The 22631-nt window shown below is 40.9% G+C and overlaps 1 protein-coding gene across 3 annotated transcripts in view; it reads left to right on the top strand.

Annotated features, from left to right (window-relative positions):
* The window catches only part of ankfn1b (ankyrin repeat and fibronectin type III domain containing 1b), a 163840-nt gene that overhangs the window by 124032 nt on the left and 17177 nt on the right, over window positions 1–22631 (top strand). For all 3 annotated transcript variants that reach the window (XM_029277984.2, XM_065949791.1, XM_065949792.1), the window contains 6 exons: window positions 14262–14481; window positions 14691–14898; window positions 19547–19744; window positions 20457–20570; window positions 20734–20831; window positions 21919–22009. In XM_029277984.2, the coding sequence (XP_029133817.1) occupies window positions 14262–14481; window positions 14691–14898; window positions 19547–19744; window positions 20457–20570; window positions 20734–20831; window positions 21919–22009 (929 nt within the window). The remainder of the gene's footprint in view (window positions 1–14261; window positions 14482–14690; window positions 14899–19546; window positions 19745–20456; window positions 20571–20733; window positions 20832–21918; window positions 22010–22631) is intronic.

The following is a 22631-nucleotide window of genomic DNA, read 5'->3' as shown; positions in this document are numbered from 1 at the left end:
AACTGTTTTCTGTTTTCCCAATCTTTATCCATTCAAATCGTATTATGTGTTCTGTGCCATGAGACAGAGGCTGAAAGGCAGTTAAAGAAATCTCTCACTGGCATGTTTATGCCTTTAATGAAAGTGAAATGTGGAAATGTGAGGTTATCAACCAATATGTCTGGGAACTTCCCAGCAGTGCTCAGAAATAAAGCACTCTCAGGTGACTTAACACTTAGCTTTCTATTAAGCGGGCCGCTGCCGTTTATGTCGATTTCAGTCAGATACCCAAACAAACTGGGTCTATTAAGGGAATTCAGAGCCAAGGCAGCCCATATACAAGCTTGAAACAGGAGGTGTTTTGTAGCTTTATCAAAGTTTGTAAGAGCTGGCAGGGCCTTGGGGGAGTGCGATAATAAAAGAAAATGGCAGTGTTATTGTTATTAGTAATCAAAGTAAATGGCCTCTAGGGTAAGAGTGGAGAAAATGTAGGAGGAGTGGGAGGGTGGGAGTAATAAATGGGAAATAGGAGAGTTTTTGCTTCTTGCTAATACACGGTTTGGTCCCAGAACCAATCAGTACTGAAATTACAATGTACATTTGTGACGTCATTGGGAAAAATGGTAGCCTTGTGAGATTTCTATTAAGAGCATATAGAATAAAATCAGTATTAGCTTCTTCTTATCTAAAAGACGTTTGTGAACCTATTTAGCTGTTCCACACTCTGCAGCTGATATAAAGGGAATTCTGCATTATGCAAACATTATTTCACTATCTAAAGTAATTCACTCAACTAAACATAAGTCTCCTGTCCTGATGTGTATATGTGCTGCATTGTTTCCTGTTCACTTAGTGGACACAGGAGACATCAAGTACAGTCCACACTTGGGTTATAAAAAGACATTGAATCTGCTACGGCATAGTGCCAGTAAATAAATCTTTATTTCCATATCCTCTCATGGTGACAGTGAGGTAGTTCCAGTCATTTGCCGAAACCCCTGAGTACAATGGAGAGGCAGCCACGCATGTCGGCCAAGCAGTTTTTATTTCCCAGAACAGTTCCCCTGCAGTACGCCTGGAGAGGAAACTCTATACATAACTATTTAAACATCACCCTGTATTACAGCATTCAGCACTTGAACCAAGTGGAAATTTAAAGAGTGCAGTTGATGACATCTTAACTTCAATGTCAGAAGGGAAATAAATCTCCCCTTCAAATAATCAATATGCTAACACACATCCAAACACCAGCACACAGACATAAAGAGAGGTAGAAGCGTCTGATTTACTCTATGATATTCATGCTCACACACATCCACAAGCAAACACACATTGTATTAGTTAGCATTGTGTTGAGTTTGGCATGTAAGGGGGAGCAGGGGTTCCAAAGTGCTAATCCATTTGAACTGTGCATAAAGGGAATCAATAAGAGCACAGAGAAATCACCAAAGTCTGGGGGGAAAAAGGAGGGCAATACCCAAGAGGCCTGGGTGTAAAGTGCTTTTAGACAGTTTGCCACTGGCCTCATTTGGTTCTAATTTCATTTAATATTCCCGGCTCTTTCTTTTTCATCCCCTCTTTAGAGTTTTCCTTTCTTATGTGCCTGAGAGCTGTCAGATTAAATGAGACAGACAAACAACGAGGTTAGGGATTGCTGTAATTTTGCTCTTTAGAAATTCTGATCGTAACATACGATCAGTGAAGAAAGGGAAAGATTCCTGCTTGTTCTGCCATTTTCTGACATCTTACTTTTGCTCTGTGTCTGATTTAAAATTACATCATCTTGAGAATGTATTTAACACTGAAAAGCTTTGACACAAAGAAAGCCTGGAGCCAAAGTGTAGGACACTATTTCAGTTTGATAAAATATACATTTACCATGGATACAATATTTGGTGATGTTGACCCAATATGTAGTTTGTAGTAGTAACTTATAATCTACCAAAGGTAAAACACTAATCACATGTATGTGATTGGAAATCAGAATTGTTGTACAGTGTGTCAAACTGGATGGGGCTCAATTGTAAACTATAAATATGAAGTGGACGTGGCCTCTTGGTTTCAAAAGTGAAGCCAATGAGGAGGTGCCTTAAAGCTGTATTATTTCTAATGTCCAGCAGGGGGAGAATCAACTTGTATTAAGATTGCCCAGGTGCTCAACTTGAAGCTTAATATTTTAGGTTTACAAACTAATGCGTTACATCACACTACGGATGCTATGCCATGATTTTCTTTTAACATTGAAGTCTTCCCATCTTCTACTTTGATAGATAACTTTAAAAGTTGATTTACTGATGGAGATTTGACATTTGATATGATTGACAACTCTCTAACAGGGGTATTCAATTAGGATTCAAAAGGGTTCAGTTCCAGAAAATGTCTTCAAGCGAAGGTCCCAAGCATCATTATGTCTAACTTGTGATCTGATCTGAAGTGAAGACACTTGGCACGTTGTTGGTCAGTGAATGATTGTGTCAGGATTCTGGTGGATCAATCTTATTGGGCTCTTAGGTCATTTATTTTGTGTCCTCCTCCTCAGATTTGAGTTGGTACAATTGCTGAAAACATATGTGCATTGTCTCGTACTATGTTTGACATGTTGAGCATTTAATGATCGTGAGATGTCAGTCTTGTTTTAAAGTGCCTGTGGGGAGAATGGACATATAAGAGTGTGTCTCTTCTGTCTTCTTTTAGAGCACACCATGTCTACTTTGCCTCAACTCACTCTCTGCTTTTGTTTCTGAGACTTTTCTCGCCGTGTGTTTCTGTATTCTCACAGTCACCGTGTTCACTCGCATTGCCTGCTCCAAGTAAAAGATTTCATTGGCTGAGTAGAGTCACGTGTGATGAGTTGGTCCGTGACCTTCCTGGCTCGAATACCTCCTTGCTTTTGGATGGGCCAGGAGTTATACAGACAAACCAATATACACATTTGTACACAAGGTATTTTACCTGCTTTTTGTAAAGTGTCTTGAGATAACACTTGTTATGAGTTGACGCTATACAAAATAAATTGAATTGAATTGAATTGAATTGAATTGAATTGAATACACACGCATGAGCTGACATACCAACAAGCTCAGACACAAAAAAAACACACTCGCATGCCCATTAACAAATAAATCCAGCCATACACACAAACATGCAAACAGCTCTGATGTGTCTGCTTTCATTTACAATTTTAAAAAGATATAGCTTTAAGCCTACATGTATGTATGCATGCTCACACACACGCGCACACACACACAACTATACTGTACATTAGAGCTGGGAATCATTGGGTCTCTCACGATTCGATTTGATTTCATTTATTGGGGTCACAATTCAATTCAGAATCTATTTTTGATTCAAAACTATTCTGGATCCATGATTCATGATTCACAGTCTATTTTTCAATTAGCACACACTTATCTGTGAGACTGGCTGAATGTCTTGCAGATCAATTTGACATTCTGCTGAGTTAAAGAGCTAGCTTTAGCACTTTTTTGCAGGGAGTGACTGACTTGCCCAAAAAATAAAATAAAAAATAATTTTGGGAGTTATAAATCTATTTAAAATCTCATTAGACAAGAATCACGATTTTTACTTAAATCAATTTTTTCTCCAACCCCTACTGTACATGCACACAATGTGTTCCTGACTGAGGATGCTGCAGGCTTCACTAAGGGAGATTTATGAGGCTGGCTCCCTCTTGTCCTGTGTGTCTCCGACTTAATACTCTGGTTTCCACTCCAAACCTCAACTCAGCACACAGGCACATAGAGACGGGGCAGGGGGAGTAGGGGGAGGGAAAAAAGTGGGATGTCAGAGGAGACTGAAATAGGTAAGAAGAGGAAGGTTGCAGGAGGAGGAGAGAGAGTGAGAATGATTGAAACTGAAGTGGATGAAAAGATAGATTGAAAAGTTGATGAAGAGCGACAGCCAGAGTGAGTGATGAAGAAAGCTGAAGACTGGACTGTGGAGTTGGAAAGAGAGAGGCAGGGAGAAGTTAGGAAATAAAGAGTATGGGAGAAAAAAATAAATGTTATGTTGTGTGTCTGTGTGTTACTGTGTGCAGAGACAGACAGCCAGTGGGTCAGAGGGCTAGTGTGGCACCATGTGTTGCTTATAAGCTGATAAAAGACAACCAAGGCAAGGAAACTACAGCTCCTTGCCCACTTTCTGTGAGTGTGGTTGTGTGTGGTTGTGTGTGTGTGTGTGTGTGTGTGTGTGTGTGTGTGTGTGTGTGTGTGTGTGTGTGTGTGTGTGTGTGTGTGTGTGTGTGTGTGTGTGTGTGTGTGTGTGTGTGTGTGAGTGTGTGAGTGTGTGTGTGTGTGTGTGTGTGTGTGTGTGTGTGAGTGTGTGAGTGTGTGTGTGTGTGTGTGAGAGTGAGTGAGTGAGTGAGTGAGTGAGTGAGTGAGTGTGTGTGTGTGTGTTAGGGTTGCATTTGGGGTCAGAAGCTGAAAGAAAATCAGTTGGGAACCCAGGAGGCCTGTGGTTTGAAACGTGTCTTGGAAAACGGTTCGCAGATCAAGATAGGAAGGCCAGGTAGTACAGACCTCTACACCCACGTCGTGCACAAAGGAACAGGAACACTGTGAGGGCCAACAAACAGGAAATCTTTTTCTCTTCTCTTATTTATGATTCTCTATTCCCACTTCAAACTCAATCAGTCATCCATGTTTTCCACTCGATAGAAGAAATCTTCCACATTCTCTCTTAACTCTTATCCTACCAAGTGTACCTGAAGGACCAAATACACTATTGTACATTCCAACCATCGTACTATTTAAATCAACCTATTGTTTCTCATCAAATCAAATCATCAAAGTCAAGTAAATTATGTCATCAGACCAAAATATATATATATATTATTTTCGGAAATAACAGGTCCTATTAGGGGAAATAAAATAGTGTAAAACTAACTTGTACAGAATGTCTCTCTATGGTGCATAAACCTAACAAAAGCACTTATTATAAATAATAAGAAAAAAATGACATGAAGCCATAAACAACAAGCATATTGACAAAGCCATGAGATCTGGACGGATAAAATAAAGTACCTATACGATGACAACAAGTATTCCCCTGGAGTCCCAGGTACCCAAAAAATGATTTACTATGACAGACTCCATCCCCTTGTTAATGCTTGTATTAAAAACATATACTGGCTTTTCAGTGGATCTGACACATGTCAGATCTAACCCTAACCCCCAACCCTCCAACTGAGTTCTCCACCTTTGGGCTCATTATGAATGTTACTTCAGGCCTTATCGATCTAGATTGTCATCTAAAGGCTCATTTTGCACCACTGCAAGTAAACAAACAAGGCTCTAGTTCTACTGTATCAGGGAGTGATCTCACTGTGGCTCTTGGTGTTGCTCCATCTACGGTATAAGAAAAGGATATTTCACAACAGGAGAAGAATGCCATGGGCATTCCTCGTAGCTTTTCAATTGTGTTCAGTCTACATCAATATTTATTATTATTAACTGTATTAACTGTATTATTAGTATTAACTGTCTACTGCTCTCACCTGTCACATGAGTTTGTGGAAGCTAATAATACAGTTAATACAGTCCTCCATCCATGCAAGTTGTCATTTTTTACAAAGGATTTATCACAGTCAGGATAATGACCCCCTCAGTCCCACACCCCACCCTCACCCCCACCCTACATCTCCATCACAGATAAACAGCCGTGGGACTTTAAACATGGCGCCCGGCCGGCGTGTGACTGAGAGAATTGGCCAACTGGTGGCTTCAGTGGCCAGGGGTCGCCCCCACCCCTCATCTCTCCCTAGCTGGGTGGGTGGCATATGGCGGCCCAGGCAGGGACCCCTTTGGTGTCACACATACACACACATACACACACATACACACACACACATATATACATAGAGACACACAGAAGGCCTGGAGCCACCCAGGCTGGGCCCACGATCGCCGTGGGAGACATGGTGTCACCAAGCATCTGACAGAGGAGGGGTTGTGTGTATGTTTGTGTCAGTGTGATCCCACCTTAGATCCCCCCCCCCCCCCCCCCCTCCTGAGAACGCCGTCCACTGCACGCCGCCACATCCCCATGGTGACTCCGCTGTTGTCTCTGCTCATCAAAATTAGAGAGATTTACCTCTGTGTGCACACATAGAGCACATGCACGCACACAGAGCCAACAGGTGGCAGGCCTTGCTCAGCCCAGTGGGAACACTTCAAAGGTTAAACATACAGCAGGCCGCCCACTCTTTCCCTAGGGAGAGAGAGAGAGGGGAGAGAGAGTGAGAAGAAGAGGACAAGATAAAAGGAAAGACAGAAAAAGACTATGAAAAATTAGAGGTAGAGGGCATTGTGAACATGTATTATGAAATGTACCTGGTGTCCAGTGTTTTCTGACTAGTTACACACCCAGCTCACACTTCAAAGTCACTTCTGAGTGCCACACATAAGTAAAAGCAGAATGCCTACAGGGCTTTCCACTACACTTACTTTTTGACTAAGTGTGACCAACAGCAGATGTGTAAAAAACAAAGATGTTAGCAGACTTATCAAGCAATGTTCAGGGTTTTTCATATGTGAACAAGAAACGTCAAAACAGCCAAATATAAAAGACAAATATAATCCCTTCAGAAAAAAAACGTGTGGTGCACTTTCTCAGCACACCCAGCTAATCAAAAAGAGAAAGTTGAGGCTTGAGTGTAGAGCGTGTTCCAAAAACTGGATGACTCAATAGTGGAAAAACATCCTCTAAATGGTGTAAACCTAGTGTCAGACCATAGAAAACGTCTCTATCTCATCTGGTATCAGTTTTGCCTACAACGGTCTGAAGTGTTTTCTCAGCACTTAAGAGGCTGTTCATTATCAAAAGAACATGATATGAGCACCACAGGTCATGTCAACAATGATGATCAGGTACATTGCATCCAGGAAAGTTTTCCAACCCACATCTGAAAGGATCATTCATCCACATCTCACTGTTTGGACACCTTGGTGACACAGTGAAAGAGGATGTTTTAAGCAAATGTGTACCGCTGAAACATTAAGACACACCTGATACATACCTCATAGAATTCTAACCCCTTGAAGTAGACCCTAAATAGTGTCCTCTTGGCTATACAGTCATCGGAAATCTCTGCAAAGGGCTGCACATATGCATGCATATGGTTTTATATGTTTATATATGTGTCTGCATTTGTTCTGTTGCCATGCCAACCTGGTGTGCATAAGGGGCTGCAGGATGCAGTATTAGCATGGCCTCATGTTGCCTTTAAATTGATAAGAGCCAAACAGAGGGGACTGCTATATGAATTCTAGTAATACTGCCCCCCCCCCCCTCCCTCTCTGCGTCCAGCAGCCTGCCTGCTTCCAGCCTGTCTGGTGCCAAGACTCAGATTTCAGAATTTCCTTCTACAAGCCACATTTAGAGCAGCCAGCAGTGTGTGTGTGTGTGTGTGTGTGTGTGTGTGTGTGTGTGTGTGTGTGTGTGTGTGTGTGTGTGTGTGTGTGTGTGTGTGCGCGTGTGTGTGTGTGTGCGTGTGTGTGTGTGCGTGTGTGTGTGTGCGTGTGTGTGTGTGCGCGCGTGCGTGCGTGCGTGTGCTTGTGTGTGCTCGCAACTTTCTCCTCTCTCACTGTCTGCCTCTCTGACCCCCACCATCCTGTTTTCAGAGCACACTGTCCTTCTGGTGCCGCTCTTTGCCTTTTTCTTCAATCAAGCCAACTCAGTTCTTTGTTTATTTTATGAGACTTGACCTGAGCAGACGACCAATGAAATACATGTCAGCTAATACGAATGGACATCAGTGCCTTTGCGCAATAAAAACGATTGGACACACACTAACACTCAGCAGAGATGTATGTGTCCCTGTGGTAGTAAACTAGCCCCTGGTGAGGAGTTTGTAAAGAGGGGGCTTCATGCCACTACATGGGATGGGATGACATAGGATTGAGAAAAAGGGCTAAAAGGGAGAAAAATATCTGAAAACAGAAGGAAGCAGAATGTGTTAATGTAGACATGAGAAATAAAGCACATTTTGTAAAATGTATCTTTGAAGAAAAAAGCTGAACTCAATGGACCTTCTTGGGACAAATATGGCTGAGTAGGTTACATTGTGTGATTTTACAATTAAACTTCCCAGAAAATAAAACATTAAATCCCTTTTTATTGCATAGCCCTAGCATTCATCACCACTTAAATGCCCAGACTTATCAATGACCCAAAAAGTCTGCTTTTACATATTCTTTTGATGTTTAAGAGTTTGAAGACTACAGAAGCCTTAAACAGACTTAACTGGTTATCTCTGGATTGCAAAGCAGTATTTCCTGTGATAATGACCTTATTTCTTAAGATCTTGAGAAAACGGCTGAAATGAACCACAACCACCGTTGTTCTTCTGACATAACCAGATAAGTTTAGATCTGAAGAAAACAACCCAAATGACCATGCATGCAAGCCCTTTTATTCCCTACTCTCCTTTCTGCCAGAAATGTAGTGACATAGACATGTCCTTTAGATCAATGCCTCTGAGTTTTTCCTGGATCTGCCCTTCCACATTATTTAATAAAAAAAACTATTAATGTGTTTGTCATGGTGTTTTTAACAAGTACACACTCATGCACTCTACGAGCCGTTCATGTATCTTTTCTACAGACTCATGCACATACTGTATGCACACACACATAAACACAAGATCAGTGCTGTAACAAAATGTTTCATTGTTTATAGCTAAGATAATCATCTTTATTCATAGAAGCAAGAAGCTTCTTTTTTTAGAAGACCGTGTTTCTGAAACAAAATTCCCAGGTTTGCATCAACCAGTGTGAAGATTATGTCCAAATGACAGGTAGAAACAAAAGCCTATTTTATGCGTGAAAGAGAGAGAAAAGAAGAGAGGAAAACACAAATGAGAGGAAAATGAGTCAGAATCAAACAAACTCATCTCATGGTGAGAAGGACAAAACATTTGTTCAATCCAAATCAAATTGACACCAGAACAGTACAGGTGTTATGTTACTGTTGATCATTTCACTGCAAGCTCACAAAGATATACAGATTTTAATTTGGGAATCTAATCATATTGACGGTTGAGTCTGTGTGTTTCCATGAGTGAGTGTGGACAATTCAACCTACTGATGACAGCAGATTGGACGGATTCATAGTTTCTTACAGTTCTGACTGTGTCACGTAAACGTTGCAACATAAACTACGACTCAGACTTAGCAACATTTTCCACTCTGCTGTCAGGTTGCTGATTTGCTTTTCTGAGATTTGACTCTGCAGACCAGTATTATGAGCTGCTATGTGCATACTTGTGGCTGCCTTTTAGCGTGCAAAGAAATCTCAGAAATTATGCAGTCCAGAAGCCATCCACCTCTTTCACATTTACTTAAATGACAGGTTTTCCCCATGAAGACTTTTCTCAAACACAAAGCTTTTGTCTAGAATCTGTCTGTGAATTTACATGTAGTCTTTGTTGACATGTGACTCACTGTCTAGAGGACTAGGCTGTTTGCATAAACAAGCTGATATAAGCTACAGTAATAGAGCGGATGCTGTGTGAATGTGTGTTTGCTGTTTGGGGGTGTTGATTGTTTGTTGGGCTGATGCAGTCTCACTGTAGGAGGCTGGGTTTTTTTTATGTGGGATTGATTGAGGGCCAAACATGGAGTCTGGCTTTTGGTAGAGATTTTGGTTTCCCAAGAACAATTGCTTCCTGTTTCCCAACCTGGTAAAAGCGTAGGAAACTGTGTGACATAGACTGCGTGTGTGATCTGTTTTTTGCTTTGCTTTGATCTTTCGTCATTTACACAGATTATTGTAGCAGTGGTTGTCTTGGACCAAAAACAATGCCTTCAAGATGGTGAATGTGTCAATGAAATAGTAGTCGGGTCTGGTTTGTTTCACTCCGAAAACCTCTCCAGCCAACTTCTGTTATCACTCCATTTAGTGTGAATGCTTGAATTAATGTTATTGAAATATAACATATCAATATGGCTTCCAAAAACTTTCAATAAGTTTGTCATTATAATCTTTGAAGTTTAATCAGGTCCAATTTTGGTACTGCCTGTGGTAATTGAATTTCCATTCCATAAATACCTCTATATATACAGTAGGGATTGGTCCAGGACAGCTATCTAAATGTTTGTCATCTGGAATGTGAAAATATCAGAGTTCCACACAGTCCAAAAAAATATAAGTTTGCATTCTGACAAAATTCAGTAAAATAAAATCTCACAATAAGTACAGTTTAAAACAAGCTGCATGTTGCCATGCCAGAGGAATGGGATTGGACACTGAATTTGTTGAAATCATATACAAAAGTTTTTATTTTAGTTTGAGAAGGCCTTTTACCCCTCTGCCCCCCACATCTGTGTTGTTCCTCAGGGCTCCGTTGTGGGGCTTCTTATCTTCTTCCTGTCTATGCTCATCTTATTATGAAAAACAGCATCTTATTCCATAGCTTTGGGGATGATGCCCAGGCCCCAGCTATATCTCTGGTTAAAATGCTGTGGTACTTAGTCTAACAAGAAACTGTTAAAATTCCTCCAGGATATAAAAACTGAATGTCCCAAATCCCCCTGGAACAAAACAAACAGGGTCAAACAAAACTGAAGTGTTTTGTTTGACCCTCCGTAATCCACCTGCCTTATGTGTGGCAACTTTGGCCCATCTTCATACTTTCTAAAACTAAATGTTAAAAAACAATTGGTAGATTATTGATATTTGATAAACGGATGATGTCCATGGGAAGAGACTGCTTTTATCAACTGTACTCCTTGGCTTAAGTTGAACGTTTTTATGGCTAGCCCTGCATTTGGTACCAAGTACCTAGATGTCTATAACTCCTTGGACAAAGTTGTTAGTCAGTCTTACCTCCATGACTGCAGTATGTGCAAAATGCTGCAGCAAAATGTTTACATGGCCTCTGAATTGAGTAGAAATGTGCTATTACTCTAATCAATGGAAACAATGTATACATGCAAAGAGGCCATTTGTAAAAGTAATATCTTGATACTAGCCTGTCTTTTTATTGCTCATTTCTACTGTATCAGAGCTGTATTGCTGCCAATGTAAACCCAACATTTACTGCTGCTGCTATCTCACATTAAAAGCATTCAAATAACGAAAAGTGGACTGGCTTTTAATGTGAAGCAGTCATGGCAATCCTCTCTGTAGTTAGTACTAACCAACTCAAGTTGTTCAACAAGTATGCATCTGCTAGACATATTTGACACAATTTATTGACAGTAGCTCACGGTTAAATATTGTAAGGGAGTAATGGAACAAAAAGGAGCTGTTAGATGAGGAGCTGCAGGTGAGAGGCCGCAGAGCTCCCCATCAAAGCAACCAACTCCTTCTACTCTATGTTATAGTTGTATAGAAAACTATTTGCATTATGAATTACATGAAATTAGAAAAAGAACACTAATAGAAAAAGGTTTGGAAAGCCAGTGTCATCAGTACCAAGAAAAGGGTTCCTGAAGGTATTTGTTGAAAAAGATTGATTCATCAGAACCCTTCTTTTTCAGATGCAGCCTGCTCACTGTTTGAAATGCTGTTCTTTTGAGTCTGAAGATTGTCTTTCATATTTCACTAGGGTAGGGGGCATGTCATTGGCGAATGACATCCAAGTTTCACGTGTAGGACGCTGCATCTCTTTGAAAGTGAAGACGCACACACACCACGTTACAAACTCCCTTATGTCGTCAGAGAGTGATGGGGCACTGTCCTGCCAACAGAAAAAAGTTTGTCTGTTCCATCTCAGACAAATAACAATAAGCCCGGGGCTGGATTCCGATGGGCTTTCTCTTTGAAATGGGATACCGGCACACGCATTACAAATATATCTCTTGTTTTATCTTCCGGGCCAGGCCCATGGAAAAATTATTCCAAATACCTGCCACGCTTTATCTGGAACCCTGGAATAGGTTAGGCCCAGCCGGGAACACGAGGATGTCTAAAATAAGGCCTCTATTACGGGATGGAGTGGAGATGGATGGGACAGAGCGGGAAGGGACGGGGATCGGGGGTATTTTAGGTGTATCGGCACTGTGAAAAAAGGGCTTGTTGCGGGGGCTTGGAGCTGCTTTAAAGTCTACAATGTGTGCCGCCGTCAGCTGTTGTACAAACTGCATGTGTTGGGGAGGGTTTGTGTGTATGTGAGAGTGAGTATGTGCTTGTTTGGGCTCACGTCTGTAGTGGAGCATGAGTATAAATAACATTTTTCCTACAGATGTTCTCACCTTGACAAATCTGTTCTTGGCCTATGTGATATTTCTTGGCACATGGCATGATGGTCCGACGTAACTCAACCTTTATTTACTTTGCTCAACCTCTGCCTGCCCCTGTTCAAAGCATTGCTTTTAAAGAACAACATTTACATTGGGGTATTTAACTCATGATGTTAAACAAGGAACTAAAACGCACACATGATTTGAAATTGGAAGCTCTTTTAACTATCATGTCAGACATACTGAAAGATTTGGCAGCTTTATTCCAATCTTTAATGGTTATCTTATTTTTTTATCTTAATTTTTTTTTTTTTTCGCAAAATAAAGTGAGCTTCAGTTGGGCTTTGATGCTGGAATAACGACATATTTTTCAAACCGCAATAATATGGGGATTCAGAGTTAAATGAAGGAAACAAGAGAGGGGTTTGGAGAGAGGGAAGGAGAAGAAGAACATGGGAGAGAAATGTGAGTCAGTATGCTGATAAGGGGAAAGTGCAATGAGAAGGACCAAGGCAGAAAAACAGAACGGGGATACAATGATAAGAAGAAAAAGTAGTTCAAAGGATGCACAGAGGAGGGAGGAACAGAAGGTGAGAAAGCTGTTGAAAGTGTGTCCTTGAGGAATTCATTTATCTCTCCGCCTGTTTGGTGGGACCTGTTAAAGTGTCTGTCACCATCGCCTGTAGCGTCCTGCTGACATCTCCTTCAGCAGTTTTGAGTGTGTGTGAACGCCACAGACCAGACTCACCCTCAGAACAGTGTGTCATTTATGTAGTTCCCATAGCAAGATGGAGAGAGACAGCATAGTCGTCATACAAGCAATGCCAAGACACTAGTTGTGAGAGATGCCGATCTTCTAAAGTTCAAAAGAAAGAGTTGACATTAAAGGGCAGCACTGGTAAACCAGATAGTAATAGATGTAAGAGAATCAATTATGCCAACACGTTGCCAAACTAGCTGATCATTGCAATTTTTCACCATGTCATAGATCAGCAATGTGGTTTGAACCCCCTCCCCTGAGGGTTTCAAATCATATAAAGTGCCATGATAACAGTGGGATAAACCACTCAAGTAAAGTATTCCTTTGATAACCACATTTTTTATTTTTATGTTTTTTGTGTGATAATCCTACAGAAGACTTAAGAAGACTAGAGCTCTTCATCTCTCAGCATATGCACTATAGTATATGGTTGTATGAAATGGATAGCTTCGCATATTGGAAGAGGGGTTGTATGACACATAAGAATACAGGGCCATGGTGAGGTTAAAACATAGCCTCAAAAGAAAGGTCTGTTTTCATTGAGGTAAACTGAATTGATGAAAATATCCACAAATACAGTGTACACTTAAACTGATATGTCGTCGTACATGGAGGAACGTTCCTTGTTTCTTGTGACCCTGAAGCAGTACATACTGTAGCTTAGCTTCTGTGTAGGAAGTCCAGCTTCTCCATACAGGGGACCTTGCTGACTTTTATATACTGTGCATTACACTTACTATTGATAAATGCCTCATGCAACCCCACTTCAAAACTCCCAAAGTATTCCTGTAACACTAGGCATTAAATGGGTTTCAGCATTTGGCATGCATGGTTGATCCAGGGTATAGAGTGACTCTTAAAACTTAACTCTCGTATTTAGTCTTTTGATTTTCTGTTGCTTTCTTCTACAGCCAGAATCAAAACGTGTGTGCTGGATAACCTGTACGGCAGAAATGGCTTTCCAAATATATAATTATGTGGGATGTTTTAAATCCTTCATGAATGTATAGAAAAAAGAATGTAGACAAGAGATGTGATTATTTTTAATCACTAGTTATGAGTTAAGAGGTCAGTAAATCGCCTTTTTTGCTTTCAGTTTCTTTTACTTTTATCCTTGCATTGTTAAATTACAAAAAGGCCTCAAGCCTTTTAAGTAACACAAATGTGAAATATTCAAATGTTATCAAATGGAAGGTTTCGATTTTTTTTATTGGAAAAAAGCTGCATGGATACTTAAAAATTACGAATCAGAAGAGACGAAGATGTCTATTTGCTCTTTTCTCTAACTCCTCTTCTTTTCCCTCCCATCTCTTCTCCAGGGCTGACTCTGCCAAGATGACGCAGCCCATGAGGGGGGACCAGGCCCACCAGCCGGCCCCAGCCCGCAAGGCGGCCAGCCTGTCCTCGCCAAGTGCAGCCCGCCGCCTTTACCGCAACTTGTCTGGAAAGTTCCGTGTAGGCACCAACCCCCCTGCCCTGGAGGACAGCCTGGTGTCAGGACGGGTGGCAGACAAGGAAAGGCTGCGCAAAACCACCATAGTAAGTCAGCAAGAGAAGAAGGGAAAAAATAATAAGCCATGGGAACACTGTAAGCTAAAAATAGTCTGGGAAAACATATAGACTGGGCTAGTAAGAGATCCTTGGATAGCAACATCAAACACCCACCCGCCTTACTATTGTTGAGTAGACTGAAAATATAGAAGCAATGGTCTATTCTTATCTTCATGTAAACACTCTTTCTTTCTCAGTTCCAGAGTAACGAAGCGTTGTTTGAAGCGGTAGAGCATCAGGAGTTGGACCTGGTGCAGCTGCTTCTGTCCCAGTACAGTCTGGAGGAGCTGGACCTCAACACCCCAAACAGTGAGGGCCTCCTACCTCTCGATATCGCTATCATGACCAACAACGTGCCCATGGCCAAGCTGCTCCTGCGAGCGGGTGCCAAGGAGAGCCCCCACTGTGAGTAGAAGAACACAATGTACTGTACCTATAATACCTTCACAACCACAGTGAAACCATTGGAGAGGCCTTCAACTGCTGATTTCATGCTAAGGGTAGGAAGCTCAATTGCTGTTGTTTTTTAATATTTTGCCATGTTCCAGGTTGCAACTCATACAAAGGGAAGTTAAAAGTTCATTCACAATACACTGATACCTGATTGATGAGCAAATCAAACATACAATGGCTGGTGTAATCTGTAAGGCAATTGGTCAGAACTCACATTAACACAACATATTTGACTTGAGCTTACCTTGCTGTTAGCTAGTTAAATTACTATTACCTAGAATTCATACCTTCTCCATTGTATTATGGAACCTTACCAAAGGGAATTGTAAGCTAAAAAGTGGATGAATGTTACTGTAAGTATTTGCCCAAGGGTAACTGAGGAGTTTTACCTATTGATGCTGTCTATTGTATTTGCTGCTGTTTATGGATGGAGCAGTTAAATTATAGCGATCTGTCAAATGGTCCTATGTTTTGCAAACCTGAAACACAGAAGAATACAATTTCATATAATCATTGGAGCTTCCCATTGGAGCTTGGTAGAAATGAGCCAACATGTATATATGGGGAATTTTCATGAATTGAAGTGATTATTCGGTTGTTGTGGATCCAGTCAAAAGTAAAGTTCCAGCCTCACATAATGTCTTGTGAGGTGAAGCATATCCTTTAGCACACTAACTTTGCAGATGCATCTTATTTGGTTTCAAGCAGAAACAAAGTTATAAATATGGACCAGCATTATGCTCAAACCAATTGGAATGCCAAGTAAATTGATTTGTTTCTATAACATTACTTACGACCACTTTCTGGAGTGAGCTTATTTTCAATGAACTAGTAGAACGTTGAAAATCCAAAAGAGATTTAAACATTGATGTCACACAATTAAGCATATTGTTACATTTTCTACCATTGCTCAAATGTAATCATTAGATACGTCTGTGTCTATTGTCTCTATTCATTTTTCATTTGAGTTTATCCAAAATGTCTTCATGGGTCAGCACAATGTCTCTGTGGTTATAAGAGCAGTGTTTCTCTTGTATAATGAGTCTATTGTATTCTGTCATGCTGTTCCTTATAACGTTTGACAGGTCTTTATGTTGTTGGGGAACTTTGGCTTGCCCACAGGTGAATCACACCATAACAAATGCTGCCTTGGCTTTGTGAAGTTATCAAGTTGATTAGCCTGATCCTTTAGCCCAAACCTTTAGTAAAGTCAGCCCATTGGCTGAATCAGGCCCTCCAATGACCTCAATTAGACCCTTAAATCAATCATCCCCAAAAAACCTTTTGTTTTTTTAACTGTTCCATAAAACGCACTCTCGCCAGAGATACACATAAGATTAACTTTTTTACAGTACACTACTTCATTTTTAAAAGTTTATACATTTTAACGGACTAATCATTCTATTCATTAGTTTTGTCTCTTGTTAAGCACAGAAATGCATATATTATTTCAAGACTGTTAAAGAAAAGGGTTAAGTTAAAAAATGAAATAAATGTTCAATTTAACACCTGAAACAACAAGTATTTACTTTTAAAGCTCCTGTGATGAGTTTTTCAAAAAAGAGCATAAAGATTGTTTTTTTTTTTGTTTTTTTTAATGCCTCTAACTGCTGCTGGGGGTAGATTAAAGGCAGCCTGCTGAAGAGCCATTTTTGAAAGGTTTATTTTGGGGCTTTATTTAGAGATAGGACAGTGGATAGAATCAGAAATTGGGGAGAGCGCGAGAGAGAATGGGGAATTATATGGAAAGGAGTCACAGGTCAGATTTTTACCTTCATGGATTTGGAACTCTGATGCCACGCTGTTTTTGTTTTGCCAATCTGTAGGACTCAAGATGTTGTGGAAAGCAAAGCTGCACTCACAACAAAATCATGCCAGCAAAGTTTTTGCCAAAAGCAACATTGCAGACACATAAGTCATAACACAGTCACATATCAAGTCCACCACTAATGCATTCATTCACACGCCACTGAGAGCCTAACACATCTACCTCTGTTTTCTACTAGCAGTGAAAACATGTGGCCCCTGAAGGGGTGGTAATAGTGATGCAATATTAGTCGTCTTTGTAATCACTTTTCACTGTCTGTGATCTGCTGCCTCCTCTGTTAATGATTAGAACTCGCCAGTGAGGCTCCCAAGCTGTTAACACACACACACACACACACACACACACACACACACACACACACACACACACACACACACACACACACACACACAGCACTTCTCCAGACGTCTTATAAAGGTGTCATAAAATTGAAAACACTTGAATGGAAAGTGATGTTTACTGAAGTCTGTGCTTTGGGTGTGTTCAAATAATTCACGAGTGTGAGCTGTGTGTTAGAGAGAAAGCACATAAAGAAAATAAAAGCCTGTTGTCTAACTCCATGTGCCAAGAGCTGACATCAAAGCAGCTGCAGACTTTTCCCTGAGCTGAGGAATTGATCTTGATACTTATTGATTTCATCGTGCAATGCAATCAAACAAGCAACTCCACACACATAATAAATCCCTCAGTCATTCTTATAGGATAAAGCCACTTCAACGTGCTGATGAGGATGCCAGCCTTGATGTGAAGTGAGGACAAATCAAGGCACATGTTCATACTGGTGACAGTATCTAGACCCGATCTTAAGCCTTGAAGGTCTGGAAATGTATATAAAATAAGGCCTTCATCTGTTATTATCATCTATCAACAAGTTGTTTTATGAATCAACTATTTCTATTGTTGTTTTTTTAACATCAAGTATACAATCATAATTTTTCTCAAAACTCTAAATTAGAGTGCGCAGATAAGGTAGCGGTTTGTGCATATGCCCCATGTACAGAGACTGTAGTCCTCCAAGCGGGCAGCCCGGGTTCAAATCCAACCTGTGGCACCCTTCCCGAGTCCCACTGTCTGTGATGTTTTCAGAGTCCTATCTTCAGTTTATTTACATCGCCGGGACGACCGGCCGACTCCTCCCCTCATGTATAAAAGTTGTTTAATTGAGGGACTAGAGAAAAGAAGAATAACCTACTGTACATAAGCTTTATTAGATCACTGCAACATGCAGTGTGAAGATACAAGCAAACTAAAGATCACTAGCATTAGCATGCTAACACAACAATGAATCGCAAGTTGTTTTGGTTTCATGCTCAAGGGCGACATCTACTGGATCAAAAAGTTGCATATTCTTCCTTTAATAAAAAAGAAGTCAATTCAGAATTGTAAAACTGTGTGGGGGGTGGGGGGGGACTCGATCTCATAATAGGACAGAAACTGTTCCCAGCCTGTTTCCACCTTGCAAAACTTTTGGGTATAGCAAAGAGTTTTTTTCTAACCTTAATCTTAAAAGTGTACCTCCTTTCATGGATCTGAAAGCTATAAACAGCATTTTAGTCTTCACACAAAAGCTTAAAGAGAACAGCAAAACTGACACCCAGAGGAGACCCTTGGATTCAAAGAAAAGCTCCCAGCCGGCGAGGAGACACGGCGCAAGCCACAGAATTAAACAACCAGATGGACATTTTGACACGGAGCTTTAAACTTACTGTCAACAGTGGAATCTAACGCTCAACAGTGGAATCTACAATGAACAAACACAGACCACACAGACTAAACACAGACACACACCAGGCCCCAAACGCTCCAAGGATGAGCAGCCACCAAAGAAGAAGAAGAACAGCTTGCTACTGTCCTGTGTGACCTTAAAGCTTTACATTATCTCTTTTATACTTTAATGTACATGTTAAATAAGCAAGCCAAGCCACGATCACTAACTACGACGTCATGACTGAATACTTTCATTAGGAGTTACATCTCATCTGCTGTAGTGATGTGTGTTTTGTTTAAGTAAACATTGTTGTTCACATTGTAAAAGTAACACCCTCCCCCCTCTGAAAAACATTCCTCTCATGGAGGCAGTGTGAAGCTGTGCTGTATGATAGAAATAGATCCATTATACAGATTTTTCTTTCCACAGGTTTTGCAGAAAAATACTTTTACAATGGCAGTTTAAAATGATGCCGATGCATGTTCCCACCATTTTGTGTCCCTTTCAAAACCACACATAAGGAATACCCCTCCCTCTTTCTGCCACTCTCACTTTCATTGCCACATTTTCTGTGTCATTTTCCCACTGATGTCATCCCTAAAATAGGGCATTTGCTTAGTTAAAAGAAGTTTATTGAGGAATCTGTCACAGCATTTTGGCAAACAAAGGCTTTAAAAAAGAGAAGGCCTGCAAAAGCAATTTGGAACATTACAAAGAAGGCACAGGGTTTTTCTGCATTATCAGCATGTGTATTGTTAATGTAAACCCAGGGTTTTATTCATGTCATTTATTTTGTGATGAGCACATTTTTTCTTTGTATAAACTTCCACTATGTTATATTTCTATAAGATCAATTATAAATATAACGTTTCATCAAGTTGTTCTATACAAATGTCAGTACTCAGTAGAGATTGTTTAAAAAAAAAAATCCAATTCCAACTTCCATTATCATGTTTTAGGTTAAAAGCATTTTTATGGATGTGAACTGTCACAAGTAAAGAACTTTCTTGAACACATAGATGAAGTGACTTTTTCTTTCTTTTTTGTCTTCCTTACATTCTAAGTCATGAGTCTGGAGGGTCGAGCGGTGCATTTGGCCACCTTGGTGCAGGAGGCTGAGCAGCGGGTGTCAGAGCTCCAAGCCCAGGTTCGAAGCGAGGGTCCAGCTGAGCGGGATGGATCGGACCGGGAAAGGCAGCTAAAGGCCTGGGAGTGGAGGCTACGGCTCTTCAGACGAATGCAGACGGGCTTTGAGCATGCTAGTAAGGCTTAAGTTAGACTTTGATGATTGTGTGTGCTGAACAGTAGAGGGAACCGGTCTTTGTTTTCATCTCTGCTGGTCTTCTGTCTTGGCTGAGTTAATAGCTTCCACACTAGGAAGTCTTGCACACAGCCCGCGCGCGCGCGTGAGAGTCACTCAACATTACGCCTGTATTCCTGCTTTAACTTTTTATAGGCATTTCATGACACACTTACTTGCAGGGTAGACAGCCATACTCACACGCACACACTCCTCCCTTCCACCAATCTGCACTTTGATGCACCAAAGATTTTTCCCTCTTTCTAATTCCACAAACTCATTGAATTAATTTGTGCTAACATTAATGGAAACTATACACCGCATATCAAAGTTGGGTTTATGATGTCATATCTCAATCACTGACATTCTTGCTGCTTCTCAGAAGTGACTGATTTGATGTCAATTTCTGAAGATTGTAGATTACAGGTTTATTACTGACAGTGCATAACTTACTTTTTACTCTTTCCACTTCTAAACGGAGTATTACATTTTGCAGTAGACTAGAAGACTGAATGAGGTCATTACTGTAGGCTACCAGTTGTACATGCTCACTACATCACATGAATTATAAAGTTTACAATGAGGCGTACAGTATCTTAGTCAGCGTATGTTTACTCGTCTGTCTCTCTGATTATTTACTTATTTGCCATGTTTCTGTCTTCCTGCCTGCTCAGACCCTCCAGACGCTCCCAGTGTAGTTCGCCTGTCGGTCAGCAGCAGCACCAGTCTGAGGGTGGACTTCCAGGAACCGCAATGTGTCAACTCTGCTGTGGTTACCAAGTACAAAGGTCAGCCTGCATGCCCGTGCCAATGCTTAATTATATCCAACCACTTGGAATCACAATATGTGAAGCTAAGTTGTTGCATAGATGTTAAAGTGTTTAAATGTTGTTACATTGAAGGTGTGTCTTTAAGGTGTTCAACATTGTTTGTGCTTGTGTATATTTGCAGTGAGCTGGAGCAATGCTCCTTCATTCAGTCCTTTGCTGTGTGAGCTTGTGGTTGAGGACACCAATCTGCTTCAGGGAAACATCACTGGACTCACTTCTGTAAGTTTCACCTGAATCTTCACCGTCACATTACTAGAATATGAACTGTTAGGTTAAGTATGCCGCTCTACACTTAGTAGAAGTCAGGAAAAATCCAGAATAACTGGACTTTATCTAAATATAATATATGAATCACAAAAAGCAGCTTCTGAGGTTATCTATGTATGTGTATGTGTCTGTCCCCAACATGACACCTTTCTCACGTAAACTAAGTAATAAAGTCTCATTCATCTGTTCTAACCTTAGAACTACAAGACAAAACGACTGAATCCGGCATTATGCTTTGGTTTACATGTAACAAAGCAACACAAAGAACCACTATGTCTTAGTTCCCAGCTGTTGGTGTTGACCGATAAAAAATCTAGAAGCTATTTTCCCACACAAAGCTCCTGATATTATTTACATGCGAGCTTGAGGCGTTTGGTAAGGCGACATTTGAAGGCATTTCCCTAGTGACTCTTCTTCATTACATACATCAAACTCGGGACACAAGTTTCAGTCACTATCAATCCCAAATGATGGGGCTGAAGACTTATGTCCCTTCCAAAAACACAATTGGAAAAGTTAATTTGTTGTTGCAACAGTTGCAAAACAGCCTCCAAAATGATAAAAAGAGCAGCTTGGTAGCCTGCCACCTGATTTATGTTTGGGGTTTCTAAGTGGGCATGTAGACAAATGGACGCTCCACAAGTTGTTTGTTATTGTGTAGGAGAAACCCCTTCCCCCTTAAAGTCCCCTGCTGCCAGCCGATGCGCTCTCCTGTCACATGACAGGGGTCAAGGCGAGGTCAGGAAGTGTCTGCGGCTGAATTGATTGATCTGGCTGAGAAAGGAGAGACAGAGGCCTGTTGTCTGCACACTGGGCATAAAGACAGACAAGTCATCCAAATAGACACTTCACTTTACACACACACACACACACACACACACACACACACACACACACACACACATATGACCTCGAAGCACTAACCCACAATGATGCATATCCTTGTGGTCTTACACCTTTATAATGTTACAATCTCTGTTATTTAGGTTTTAAGTGCCATGATTTTTGGTCATAATTGTCATGTTTCCTGTCCTGACAGGGGAATCATTACTATGTCCAGGTGTCGGCCTACAACATGAAGGGCTGGGGGCCACCAGTCATTTCTACCCCTGCCTGCGCTGCACCTTCCAGTAAGTCTACACCATCCTTTGGGTTTGTCAACTTGCCCATCAACATCTGGCTTTCTAGAGGCAGAATAAAGCATATTTGGGCATGAACTAATCAGTCTTTGCTAATCGATTAGCTAGCTAAAGAGCTATTGAGTGACCTTGTTTCTCCTAGAATGTGATGTCATTTGTAGTAGTAGCTAAGCAGAGATGCAAATATTTCAGACCAAAGACACGTGCGTGTGTGTTTTTATGTAGCAGAATCCCCACTGGTTCACATAAGGTGTATTAGCCATACACTGGTCTTCTCATCACTACAGCTCTCTGTTTTCTGTAAAGGTTTAACACAACTTTAATTCAGACTCCCATGCACAGGCTACAACAAATTAGTCAATGTGTCACGCTGAACAAGCTAACCTGCTGGCACAGAGAGCACAGACACCAATAAATGGTTTTATCATTCCAATAACATAACACAGTGGTAAGAAAAAACTGTCTTATTAAAAGGCAGAAATCTTCGTCCGAATCCCCGGCTCATGACGAAACAGCCTTCACAGACTAGGCTACCTAGACTGTACTGCTTGGAAAGGTAGGGGGATGGGGAGAGATGGGATAAGATGCAGGAAGAGGAAGCAAGGGGGTGGTA

Source organism: Labrus bergylta, chromosome 21 (genome assembly GCF_963930695.1).
Source record: "Labrus bergylta chromosome 21, fLabBer1.1, whole genome shotgun sequence".
Lineage (NCBI taxonomy): Eukaryota > Metazoa > Chordata > Actinopteri > Labriformes > Labridae > Labrus > Labrus bergylta.
The sequence above is the reverse complement of the archived record's forward strand: the minus strand, read 5'-3'. Positions and strand labels throughout refer to the sequence as shown.